Below are 12300 nucleotides of genomic sequence, written 5' to 3'. Positions count from 1 at the left end.
ACTGGTAGATGTCTTAGATGTGGTTTTTTTCCATCCCAAAACTGTGTATTAAATGCATGCATCTCTCTTTTTTTTTTTTTTTTTTTTAATAGGTTACATTCCCTTTGGAACACCCATCGTAAGTATTTTAACATCTCTCCCCACTTTGTTTGTGAGTACCAAGAAATGCATTTTTTAGCACTCACAGACAATTCTCCAAATTCCACCTTACCTCCTCGCAACACGTTCACACAGGGTTCCCGCCTTTCCCATCGCACGTTAGCAAGGGCTTCATCGTGCAAAGCCTGCCCTACGGACGTTCTGCTCAAGGTTATTTATCTGTTTAACGTCATTTGCCCAGTCCCCTGCAATGTCTTCAGCTTTATCTTTCCCTTCTGGAAAGGGAAGACCAAGATGAGCTCATTGCCTGCAAAATTGCAACTTCTGCAACTCTTGGATTTCATCTTTGGACACTTTTTTTTTCCATTTGCATGTTTTACAAGTTGTTTCCCGAACGTGACGAGCTACAGCACGGCGAGGCCAGTGTCGTGCGCTCTCGTCTTGATTAATTAAAACAGCGAGTGCTTTCCATGGGGTGATTGCTAAGGGCGTTTTTAGTTTGTACTTGTTATTGTGAAATTTGTAAGCATTTGGGTGCTCTTGATAGCGAAAGCCAGAAGGGAGAGAATTCTGCCTGTCTTCCTAATGCTGAAAGCTCAGCTCGTCTTCAGGAAGAGGAATGATTAATTAACTCTGTTTTATGAATGGGGAAATTGAGGCACACAGTTTTGCCCCAAATCGCCCAAAGTTGGTGCCAGAAGGTAGTTGGTCCTCCTAGCTGCCAGCTCTTGGCTCAGCTTATTAGATCCCGCATATTAAAATGGTTGAAGGAGCAAAATTGGCTAAATTTAATCTTCCTAAACACAGTGGACCGTGGCATAGTACTTGCTTAAAGGTAATGAGCCTTTCCCAAACAGCGATAGTGGGGTTGCTAGCACCTCTAAAAGCAGAAATCATCGTGGCTGTTACTATTTGTTGTCGTGCGTAAGGGTTTGGTGGTAACTATGTATGGGGCATTTTAAAAGAAAAGGTTAAACAAAAATGAGTTAACGATCAAATTGACAATGAAATCGGCCCAAATCCAGAGCTGTCAGAGGAGCCGAGAGCTGTCAGATGAGCCCAATTTCACTAGCTGTAAAGGATAAACTGGAACCTCTTGTCATTTAAAAAAAAAAAAAAAAAAAAAAAAACCCAAACGTTTCAAATGTTAAAATTAAAATGTAACATTTATGCCAATCGATCTGTGAAATTTAGTGACAAAATTGGCAGCCTGCTCTAGCATAAAAACAGTTTGAGTCTTGCATTTCACATAGGGGGATGGGATTTCCTCAAGAGAGACTTAGCGTGCCTGCGGTGGGCTCTGGCTGAGCGAGCGCGGCTGTCCTTGCCCGCAAAGCCGTGCCGGCGTGCCGTTGCACCCGCGCTAATTGTCCCGGTGTTTGGGGGTCAGTTAAACACCCTGCATAGATTCCGGCAGAAACGTGATCAGATTATGTATTAACAGGTTTACTGCCAATCAGTCAATACACGATGCTGCCTATATACGTGTTGGGTTTTTTTTTTCCCCCTATAGCTAATGCAAAATAATTCAGTATGGTTTAGCTCATTGTGAAAGAGATTAAGGTCTTGCTGAAAATAATCGTTTCTTTTCTGGCCGAAGCAGCTACTCCCCTGACACAACCAAATCCTGCGGCTGTTTATTCTTCCCCGAGTTGCAATCGTTTGCTTTTCTTTTTAGCCTCTGTCCTTTCCGTGCTCAGGTTTATGGTTCAACCCCAGAATCGGTTGCAGTGGCAGAGCGGGAACGGGATGGAGTATATGTAAGTGTAGGGAGAGTTTGTGTTTGCCCACCTAGATTTCCATCCAGGAGGGAGCAAATCCAGCCGCTCGCATTACCTCCCTTTGCTGTAGGGGTGAGATGTGCAAGGCAGCTGCTGGGCTGTAGCCTTTTACCCTGGGTTTGTGTTTCATCCCAAGGATGAAAGGCTCCAAGGACAAGATTTATCCGCATTTAGGAAATTCAGCCTAAGACTCGGGCAGTGAAGATGGAGCAGAAGCCATGCTGCTGTTCCCAGCTGCCACCCACAGCTTTAAGCACCTTATTTTCCCCAGCCATTTAAAAATGGGGGGGTCTTGTTGAGGTTTTGAAGTGCATAGAGAAGACACGGGTGTTAATGTGGGGTCGCAGATGACTCTCGCTGACACACAAGGCAGGACGTGGGGCTTGCAAGAGGAGAGCTCGTAATGCAAACGCCCCGCGAGGCTGCTCAAAGCCGACAGATGTCCGAGCGGCGGCTTTAACCCTGGCTTTGGGGCCATGAAGGGCCGTTCACACCTGATAGGCAATTAAATTTTGTAGCTGGTACTTTTCTAGTGTTTAGAAGCTTTTTTTATTTTGTTTTCCTTCTTAGTTATTTTTTCCCCTGACAGTAATTAAAAGTGAAACTGTACATTTCTTGACAGACTCTTGCACATATGGAGAGTTTGCATTTAAACGTGCCTCTTTCAGTCATACAGATTTTGGGTGCTCTTTTTTATTTATTTATTTTCCTCTTTTATTTTTCTCGGCCCTCAGCTTCAGCTGACAATGTAAGTAGCTGCCTGCAGTCTTCCCTCCTCCGGAGCCTCATTAGCCCGCTGGCTTCAGGGGCGTAAGTCAGTCCCGGGGTGAGGAGGTTCATCGCCTGTTGAATTCGTTTGGCTAAGACCGGCAACGGAGTAATTAATGACAAGATCTGCATATTGAATGGAAGCGGTAAATTAGTGTAACTTGCACAGATTGGCGCTCGGCCAGCGTACAAAGTAGCTGTAACTTCACGAAAGGCTGTAGGAGGAAAAGCTGGAGGAGGAGGAGGAGAAAGGAAAGAAGATGTAAATGAAATCAGGCCTTCCAACCCGATTACCCTTTTGTTTGTTGTTATTTCTCTCTTACGTCCTTAAGAGTAGAAGTTGCCTCCTCTTCAACTGATGCTGCTGCAGATGTGCAGAGATGGCTTTAGCTTATCCCTCCTTGCGGCAGGCTCGCCGTGCTCTAACAGGGAAGTTTTCTTTCTTCTCAGCTTCTATAGGGATAAACTTAAAGAAAATGGTGCAGAAGATGGTCTGAGTGTGGGAATGAACTCACTGTCTTCTTGCTCAGATGCCTCAGAAACGTTTCAGTTCACATGAGTGTCCTGAAAATAAATGTATTTGGAATTAAAAGGAGTTGTTCAGTCTTTATACTCCTAACAAAGATGCAAGTGTGATTTTGCAACAAGAAGCCCATCTTCTTCAGAAACTATCAGACATTTAAGGTGTAGGATGGGAGAAAAGGACAGTGACGTTAGGAAGTATCTCATCTTACCTGTTTCTTACCCAAGAACTCATCTTCCTGTCCGTGTTTGCTGGGTTTACTGTTGAGAGTCCCCTTGCTTTGCATCCCTTTCCTCTTTTTCAGCTTCTTATGCTTTAAGAGGAAAGATTGCCATAAAACAAGGTAGGAAGGAGCCTGGCAGTGCTGCGTTTTGTGTAAGAGATGGGGCCTTTAAAGAATTGCAGAGGCTGTGCCTGTGAGGTACATTGAGACGTCCCAAGGATGCTCTCAGGACCGTATAGGCAACATAGGTGTGTGAGGCCTTGGGTCCTGCGATGGGTGACCTTGCAAAGCCTGTGGCATCTCGCATTCGCGCAGCAGCAGGCAGCACCTGGCCAGATGTGCTGAGACAAGCTGCTGTAAGCCCCTGGGAGACGGCGATCATCAGCCTGAGCTCATAACCCAAGCAGGAGTTTTCGCAGCTCGGAGTACGACACATCAACAATTCTCTTCTCTTAAAACAAAATTCAGGCTCCTAAACAGGAGCACATGTGCTTCCAGGTGGCACTCCTGTCTTCAGATGTTCAAACCGGATTTCTTTCTTGTGCTTGAAACAGCAAATGTGCCAAAGCAAAATACGGAAAACCCCCTTCACAGCCAATAGTAACAACTTTGAACTCTTGCCTTCATGCAATGTTTGCGCTATCCTCCAGAAATACCTGGATTAAAGAATTGATTATGTTTTAATGAACTAGTCTTTGGACAGTATTTGCTGCCAGACTCTTTTCAAGGTGTGTTGCAAGCAATAATTAAAAATGCAAAGCTTTCACAGGCAGCTATATTACCCAGTTTCACCACTGGAAAATTGAGAGACAATAGGCTGAAGAGAAGTTCAATAACTATAATGAAATAAAGCCATAAATGAAGATGATTTATTTAAGTCGTTAGAAATAAGCTTGCTGTTTGCATGCCTAGAAGAGCACTGAGAGCAAACCAGCAATGCATTTGCTAATGAGAAAAATCTCTTCTCTTGCAGGTTGTTGGTCTTCTCTTGCCCAACCAGACGCTGGCATCCACTGTGTTTTGGCAGGTAACACTCGTCTGAACGGGTGGAGAATGTGATGGAAAGGAGAGCAGCGGTTGACTTGTGTCTAGAGGACAAACTGATGCACATGGCTTTTCTGCGCTGGCAGTGCTTTAATTAATGGGGAGATGATGTGGCTGGATATAATTAGGGAAAGGTTTGGTAGGTCTGGAAGGGGCTACAAGCAAACTATTGGGTCCGCTTGCCAGCACCCGGCTATTTATGCCATCGCAAGGGAGGTGCAAAATAGCCCAGGATCTCAAAATCAGCTTTTTGGACCCATTTTGTACAGGTGTGAATGATTGCACAGTGGATAATTCCATGCAAATGTGGGCCCTTAAGCTCACACATCTGCTGTTTTGAGACACCCTGTCAAGTAGTTGGGATCTTCCTTGGTGAATTCCAGTTGGAAGTGCAACTTGTGCGCAGGGCTGGGCGCAGGGGGAGGCCCCGTGCCCAGGAATTTTGGGAATAGTTGTGCATTGCAAAGGCAAGGACCTCTGCGTTCAACGCGCTACAGGGGGTTTGGGGGAAAAAAGTGTGTGTGTAGGGAGGTGTTGGTGTTATTTCCCATTAAAATTCTGGGAATTAAGAGTACGGGGAGGAAGCGTGCACGTGTATGAATTTTATCCATAGTAAACACCCCACTTAAGTATAAATTCAGCACTAACTGAAATGCAAAACCAAGTTACTTTCAGACTTATTTTTAGTTGTGAATGTCTTTTTATTGTCTACAGTGTAAGTGATGATAGAGAATTATGCAGTTAAGAAATATCAAAGCAGAATGGGATCTGCCTAGTATGTTAGAAAGTCTGCAGAACCGAGAATATGTTGGTACGTGCCAGTAACTTGGGGTTTGGTGTCTTTAGCTATAAGTTGTGCCATGTGGCTTTACCTCCTGGCAGTGGGATAGTGGCTGGAGACATCTAGACTCATTCATATTTTTGAAGGCAACTTGCCTCACCTCTTTTTAGACATCTACGATGGAAGGAGTTGGCTTTTGGAGAAGTTACTCTCGCGCAAGTGAGGAGTGAGCCAGCCCGGATAGCTGGCTTGGGCTGGGTGCCTCATGAATGGCTTACATGAGGAACTCCTATTCCCATCATCACGGCATAGCTGGGAGAAACTTTTGGCTTTAAAAGGATGGAATAATGCTTTTAAAACTAGAAAGAATATTTCAAATGCAGAACCAAAACGAGCCCACTCAAGGAGGGAGTCGTAGCAGGCAAGTCCAGCAGTCTTAGCCTGTCTAGGCCGCTGCCGCTTGACGAGTGGTTCTCAAACTCTTCCCTCCACCATGATGGGCACATGGGTCACCCCTTTCTGAAAAATGCAAGTAGGAGGAGCAGCAACCTAGAACGACATTACCCAAAAAGCCCAGGAGGGTGTCAGGTGGCCACCTGGGAAGACGATGGAGTCAAGAAATGGGTAGTGGGGATGTCTTCAAACTAGAGAAGGCTTAAACTCTAGATTAAGGACAATATCTGAGCAATATATCTACATCTCTGAAAAGGAGATTTATCCGGGTAAATAGCATAGGATTTAGGGACAATGCGTATTACTGCATTAACAAACACTGGGTCCTATAGGAGCAGCCTTGTACAGTGAAGCAGTTGTTGGTGATGCCCAAAATGTACATGTCTCAAGTTAGCTCTAGCCTGGTCCTGTAGACCTGCTAATGTAGATAGGAGCTGAGGGGGTTAAAAAAAAAAAAGCCACATCTGGAAAATTGAGGCAGATTTCCAGCACATATTGGCAAGCTGACTTTGTAATTTATTTTTTTAAATTATTATTTAAGGAAAACAAAAAAGCAAGGTTTGCTAGGTCCAAAGTTCCAGGCTAGAAAGCTGGTCATCAGGAAAAACGTGCTCTTGGGCTGTGAACTAGGCAATGACTGGGCTGATCCCCGTGTTTTAGTGCCTCGTTTCACTCTCTCTCCTCACCCTCACTTCATTCCTCCTCCTCCTCCCTCTTAGTTCTGGCCACGGCTGGAGAGGAGTCCAGTTCTGACACGCTCTGAGCTGGGAACATGATGTTTTGGGCATGAAAATTATAATTTTCTTTACATTGCCAGCAGTTGCTGTGGGTGAAACCCCTTCAGGAGCATGGTGCTACTCATCCCCTGCTGCTGCCACGCTGCTTTGGTGACAAATGCTGCTTCAAAAAGTTGTGGACAGAAATACCAGTTTAGTGGCATCCGTATCCGTAAGATGGCACATCCGCTCATCTCCTGTTCCTCAGCTGAAGCCTCCTACAACCCTCTGTTTGCGAACCATGGAGCTTAATAAGTGACGGGCGAAATGCCTGCTGGGCTTACTGCTACGTCTTGACAGCAGTATGGATTTGGTGCTGACAAAAATAAAGACCAGTAGCACCGAGGTGTCGTGTGGAGGTGGATTGGGCCAGGAGAAGTGTTGCACGTCAAGTGTACAGGGATGCGGAGCTGCCCTCTGGGTACTGGGTGCCTTAGGATTTCTGTCCCTCACTTTGAAGGGCATTAAATCAGGTGTAGGGCATGCATCAGCCTTTGAAAAGAGGTGGCAAGTTGTGAGCAGGTCCAAAGGGAGATGAGTTTTCCCGCAGCACTCCCACCTTTATGGATTTTTTTTTTTTTTTGTGAAGTTATGTTTATGCCTGTCTCTTCTTGTTTCCTCTTTAGTGGTTGAATCAGAGCCACAATGCCTGCGTCAACTATGCAAACCGCAACGCGACAAAGGTGAGGAGACCCAACATATGCAGCGTGTGCAGCGCGTTAGGTCTGTTTTGACACGGAAACATAAGTCTTGTCTCTTCGCTGTTAATAGAAACTCTGGAGTCGGCACTGATGAATTTATAGATTGGCCATTCTCCTGTGTAGACTTCCGTTTTAAATCTCAGCTGTAAATGGCATGAGGATCTCGAAATCACTCGAGGCGCATAAGTAACGCTCAAGGTCTTTGAGCTGAACCAGTATATAGTTCTAACTGGTATGAAATGGTTTAATTGGATATGTAAAGGAGCACAAAGCAAAATGGTATCTGCGTTTTTGGATAGCAGAAGGCGGCTTCATAATCACACTGCCGTGTCCCGAGGACTTTATATGCGCTACCAGCAGTGGTGCTGGGAAGTGGTGGGGCTGTTCCTGCTCTCTTCCATCACTTTAGCCTTCATTCATCCCATGTCAGGATGTGGGAAGCTCAAGACAGGAAGCTGAGTTGGAAACTGTCCAGCTCATTGAGATAACATTTCAAAGACAAATATTTAACGTGGATAGTTTGGGATTCATCACTAGTGTATAAGAATGCTAATTTTGCACCATTTGCTGAATTTCATTCACATACTTCCTTTAAGCTGCTATTATTATAATTTTCTGATGCCAATTAATTTTCCATTCCCTTTAACCTTGCTCATGAGGCTACAATTTTCCTTGCTTTTGCCGCTGCTAGATGACAGACCATGTGTCACAGAACAATATGACAAAATTAAACCTGTCTCTGGTTTAAAACAAATGAAAACAAAACAAACAAAAAAGCTCAGTTGCATTTTAATAACCAGAAGTTTGTTTATTGAAAATATGTTTTGTTTTTCTTTCCAAAGCCTTCTCCGACATCCAAGTTCATCCAGGGCTACTTGGGAGCTGTCATAAGTGCTGTCTCAATAGCAGTGGGTAACGCTTTATATCTATATATTTCACTACTAAGTAACTGCTCCCTTACTGCAGTGCTCTTGGGATGTTTGAATTGCCAAGCACGTTTATCTTTTAATTGACAGAATTCAGTCTACATAACCAGAAAATATTTTAACCGTGAGGTGTCTCTGTCCATGCATGCCCAAACTTTTCAATAGAAGGAGACTTCTACCGCTGATGGCTTCCAGCACGTTCTGCACCGTGCACTGCATGGGTCTCTGCACTGTGGCTTTGCTGCTGGGTGAACTCAGATTATCCACACGTGCATTAATTCCTGGTGAATTAGCCTAGTCCAAGTTAAAAGAGTGCCTTGAGGCTGCAGAGTGATAGTGTGACAGCTGCCATGCTGAACAGAGGCAGGCTTTTGAAGATATTCTCCTGGTGGGTCAACACCTTGATTTGAAAGAACCACAGTGCTCGAAATGACATCTTTCACCTATGGAGGGTGTTCAAGCTGGACATGGCGTTCAACTCATATCTGAAGTAATCTGTAAGAGAGGAGCTTTTAACGTGGCTAAAGTTGTGGTCTTGTGGTGCAGTCATCAGATTTTTAATACTCGGATTCCCCAGAAACACAAGCTGACATCTTTAGCAGGGTCAGCTAATTCCCAAGGAGGCAGCTACATTTTTCAGGAGCAACTTACGGAAGTTATTTCTTACGTTGGGTTTTCAAATAAGCCTCTGAAACATATGGTTGTACCTTTTCTGCTGGAACATTAAAGATCCCACAGCAGTTTGTATTTTTTTCTTCTGGGCAAGACTTTTTTCCTTTTTCTCAAGCCACAGACATCCTTTTTCCTGCATCCATTTTTTCTGCAAACAGGCTGTGCCGTGGGGGGAGGTCAGCACTCGGCCTGCTCACCATGCCATTTGTACCTAGGTTCCCCAATTCACCTTCACGAAAGAGCTGCATGGACTTGTTTAGATTTCTTTACAAGGTAAAATGTTTGTCTGGAGCAGGCTGCGGATTGTTAGGAGAACTATGGAGGCAGGAGCTCCTGGCTGGGAACTGGCAGTGAGCAGTTTGGCACATCACGTCCACAGTGGACAACAGAAAGCCTGCCCAAAGCGTATCTCTGTGTTCTCCTGCAGCTGCCAGACAGCTTTGCACCAGTGGTAGCAAAGGGCGTAGAGTTGGTGAAATGCCTGGCAGTTTTGAGTGGAAACTGTCAATTTTATTGGATATGCTTCTGCTTGATAGTTTTCCGTATTGCTGGCTTGGCTTGCTCACTGGTTGCCGTACTGCTCCTCTGTGTCACCTGTATTATCCCTTCACTGCAGAATTAACCCAGACTGTGCACGCAGACCAACCTTGCGTTGGTGTGAGCTCCCATGCTTCATAACCCCATGAAGATGTGTCCACACCAGCCCCACGCTTTTGCAGCTGAAGAACAATCTGAGTCCCCATCCCACCAACCTCAACACTTCAGTTAGCAGCTGTTCTCTGTCCGCTGTTTCCCAGTGTAGCATGGGAGAGCTTGACTGTCCTCCTCGGTTCTTAGTTCAGAATTTTTTCCACCTTGTGAATTAGTAAAGTGAAGCTCTTCAGCTTGATGTGCTGCTGCCGCTCATGACCTGCCTTCCAACTCCCAGCACAGCTGCAGCAGAGGGATGGTGACTGGTTCCATGGTGTTGGCATTAATGCTCCTCTCCATTTTGGCAACAGGGGCAGATAGAGGGCAGGAGACATGGAGAAGTGATGTTGGCAGAGTTTTGTCACCCCAAGAAGCTGACAGGCTTTGGTAAGGATACCACTTGGGCGGCGAGCGGAGATGTCCATGTTGGGACAGCTGATGCAGGTCTTAAATCTCTGGTTCCTCCTAGGCTGACTACAAAGGAGCTGAAGCAGAAAGATAGGTTCGGAGTGCAGAAGTGACCATCAGTGGTGCTGTGAGAAACACTCGTTCTCTGAAGCAGTGTGAAAACCACACCAAGACTTGTAGATAAAAGAAATTACAGCAAACCAGTAGTGGTCTGCTGTTACTGCAGAGTGGCTGTCACCGCTGGTGATGCGTGCGTGGCTCATCAGTCTGCTGATGGTAGATCAGCTCTTCATCCCGTGGTGGTTTGTACCTCCGTTAGTTGTACCGTTTAGTCCCTGGTGGTGAAGGAGCTGGTGGTCTGTGCAGAGAAACAACCTTTGAATAAATGCAGAAACTGAAACAACGGTGGGATTTATCTGTCCACATAACTTGTAGATGCACCTCCAGCAGGAGCCCCAGTGCCTGGTTATCTTGTGCACCTCGGCTGTCGATTGCAGGGACAGTTTTAAAAGCACCACGAGGAAAGATGATGCCACAGTATTCTGTAGTTACAACATTTCAAGCTTGTGCAAGAGGAAATCTTCCTTCAGTGGTGCGGATGCTGAGAGGGTGTTGCTGCCTTCTTGTGTAAGTAGGTGCCACGATGGCCCCACCAGACTGGGCTTCCACTGGGATGCCCTTAGCATGTGCAAAGAGTACCGCGAGCTCTGTAATAGCAGTGGTTTTGTAGCTTTGGTGCTCTGAGAATCAGAATATTGTTACGGGGAGGCAGGAGCTTTCCTTAGATCCGTTGATGTAGCTGGGGGAGCGGGGAAGGGCGGAAGCCTTCATGGATATTTTCTCCTTCCTGATGTTGGAAGGAGGTCTGCTTCCAAAGTGGAGCATGCTATGGCGCTTAGGGTGTGCGAAAATGAGATGAAGTCGCTGTGCACCGATGTCCTCGCGTAGACAAGCTGTTGGGGACGCTACCGATGTGTGTGTTACCGCAGAATAGCTTGTGTCCTGATAATCCGTAGCACCGCTTATTGGGTGCTCAATTCCTGATGCAGAGCAGCCGAGAGAAAATCCTGCAGAGCAGGGAGTGATTTTTATATTGTAAATACCTGGATTAATAACCAGCATCTCCTCGAGCAGCTTTTTTTTTAAATGATGATGACAAATAATATAGAAATACCCCTGAGGTTCATTACGCTGGATTGTAAGGCCTCAACCCTCATTAACTGATCTCTGCTGTCAGTTAGCAACAAATCACCTCCCAGTGTGAGCCTATTAGGACCAGATGACCTGAAAACAAGTGCCACTGCCTCCAGTGGTCTGCTGAGACCCGGTATTAATTAAAGCGAGCCCCTTCCATGTTTGCAGTTGGCAAGCGACGTGGGGAGAAGGCTCATGAAATGACAGATCAGTTGACTTGTGATTGTGCTTCCCATCGCCTTCACCCTCCATGTCTTTATCTAACGAGAGGGACAAACAAATTGCTTTCTCATGCGTACAGAAGAGCAGATTTTGGCTTTACACTTCCTGCAATTAAACTAGAAGTCTTAGCAAATCTTTGCAAATAGCCTGATTCTTTTCCCATTTTAGAGAGAGAGGAATTGCTGTCAGAGAGGCAACACATCTCTCTTGGATCCAGTGCCACATCTGGGACTCCTGATTTGCAGCCCTTCAGGATGAGTTTTTTGAGGCATCAATATTCTTTTTTCCAATATTTTTCAGTATTTCAATATTTTTTTTCCCCCAATATTCCTTTTTTTCCCACCTACTCCCAGCTCAACACAATTCACAGCATAGCTTCAGGCAAGGAAAGCTATGCCAGGTCCAGAATTTTGCCAGAGAAGCAATCACTTGAAGTAAGGCTAGCAAAGACATCAGAAGGGATAATTTTAAGACTTGAGTGTAAGAAAAGAGGTGAAAAGGCTGAGATAACAGATCTCTTCCATCTCTAACTTCTTACATGACACTTCTGCACCGTCTCAGCCACCGGGCACATGCTGAGACCTGGGCTACCTGCTCCGCACGAGCGTGCGACATCTCCGAGCTCTGCTTGCGGCGGACAATATGTTTAGAGTCTGATTACCGTTAAGTAACCTAGATTTCTGTTTCTCCTTCTGTGATTGTAGTTTATTTTTATCACATTCTCCATACACTAGCCTCTTTCCTGCCTTTTCTTTTGATTGCTCTCGTTTTACTGCTTTTCCGAACGCTAAGCAGTAATTTTTTTCTTTTTTTTTTTTAACAATTGAGTGGATTCCTGTGATTAGGCCTTATTTTCTGATATCTGGCTCCTGTTCACGATGGTGGTGTACGAAGTGCAATTAATACCAGCTGGTTTTCCTAAGCAAGGCAAACAAAGGCAGAGAGTAGTAAAAAGACTTGAGAAAGACCAAGCATATTTTAAATGTTCCCCCCCCCAGTATTCTAGCGCCAAGAGCTATACTGATCGGAGGGCTTGTAA

At 45.3% G+C, this 12300-nt stretch overlaps 1 protein-coding gene across 8 annotated transcripts in view; it reads left to right on the top strand.

Annotated features, from left to right (window-relative positions):
• SFXN5 (sideroflexin 5) overlaps positions 1–12300 on the top strand; it is a 103852-nt gene that overhangs the window by 43592 nt on the left and 47960 nt on the right. For 5 of the 8 annotated variants that reach the window (XM_072862773.1, XM_072862775.1, XM_072862776.1 and 2 more), the window contains 4 exons: positions 93–118; positions 4368–4421; positions 7075–7131; positions 7992–8057. In XM_072862773.1, coding sequence (XP_072718874.1) covers positions 93–118; positions 4368–4421; positions 7075–7131; positions 7992–8057 — 203 coding nt within the window. Of the gene's footprint in view, positions 1–92; positions 119–4367; positions 4422–7074; positions 7132–7991; positions 8062–9748; positions 9825–12300 lie in introns of all 8 variants that reach the window. The other 3 variants (XM_072862772.1, XM_072862778.1, XM_072862777.1) reach the window with 3 other exon arrangements.

The sequence above is a fragment of the Ciconia boyciana genome, chromosome 5, assembly GCF_034638445.1.
Source record: "Ciconia boyciana chromosome 5, ASM3463844v1, whole genome shotgun sequence".
Classification (NCBI taxonomy): Eukaryota; Metazoa; Chordata; class Aves; order Ciconiiformes; family Ciconiidae; genus Ciconia; species Ciconia boyciana.
This window is presented reverse-complemented; position numbering and strand designations above follow the sequence as displayed.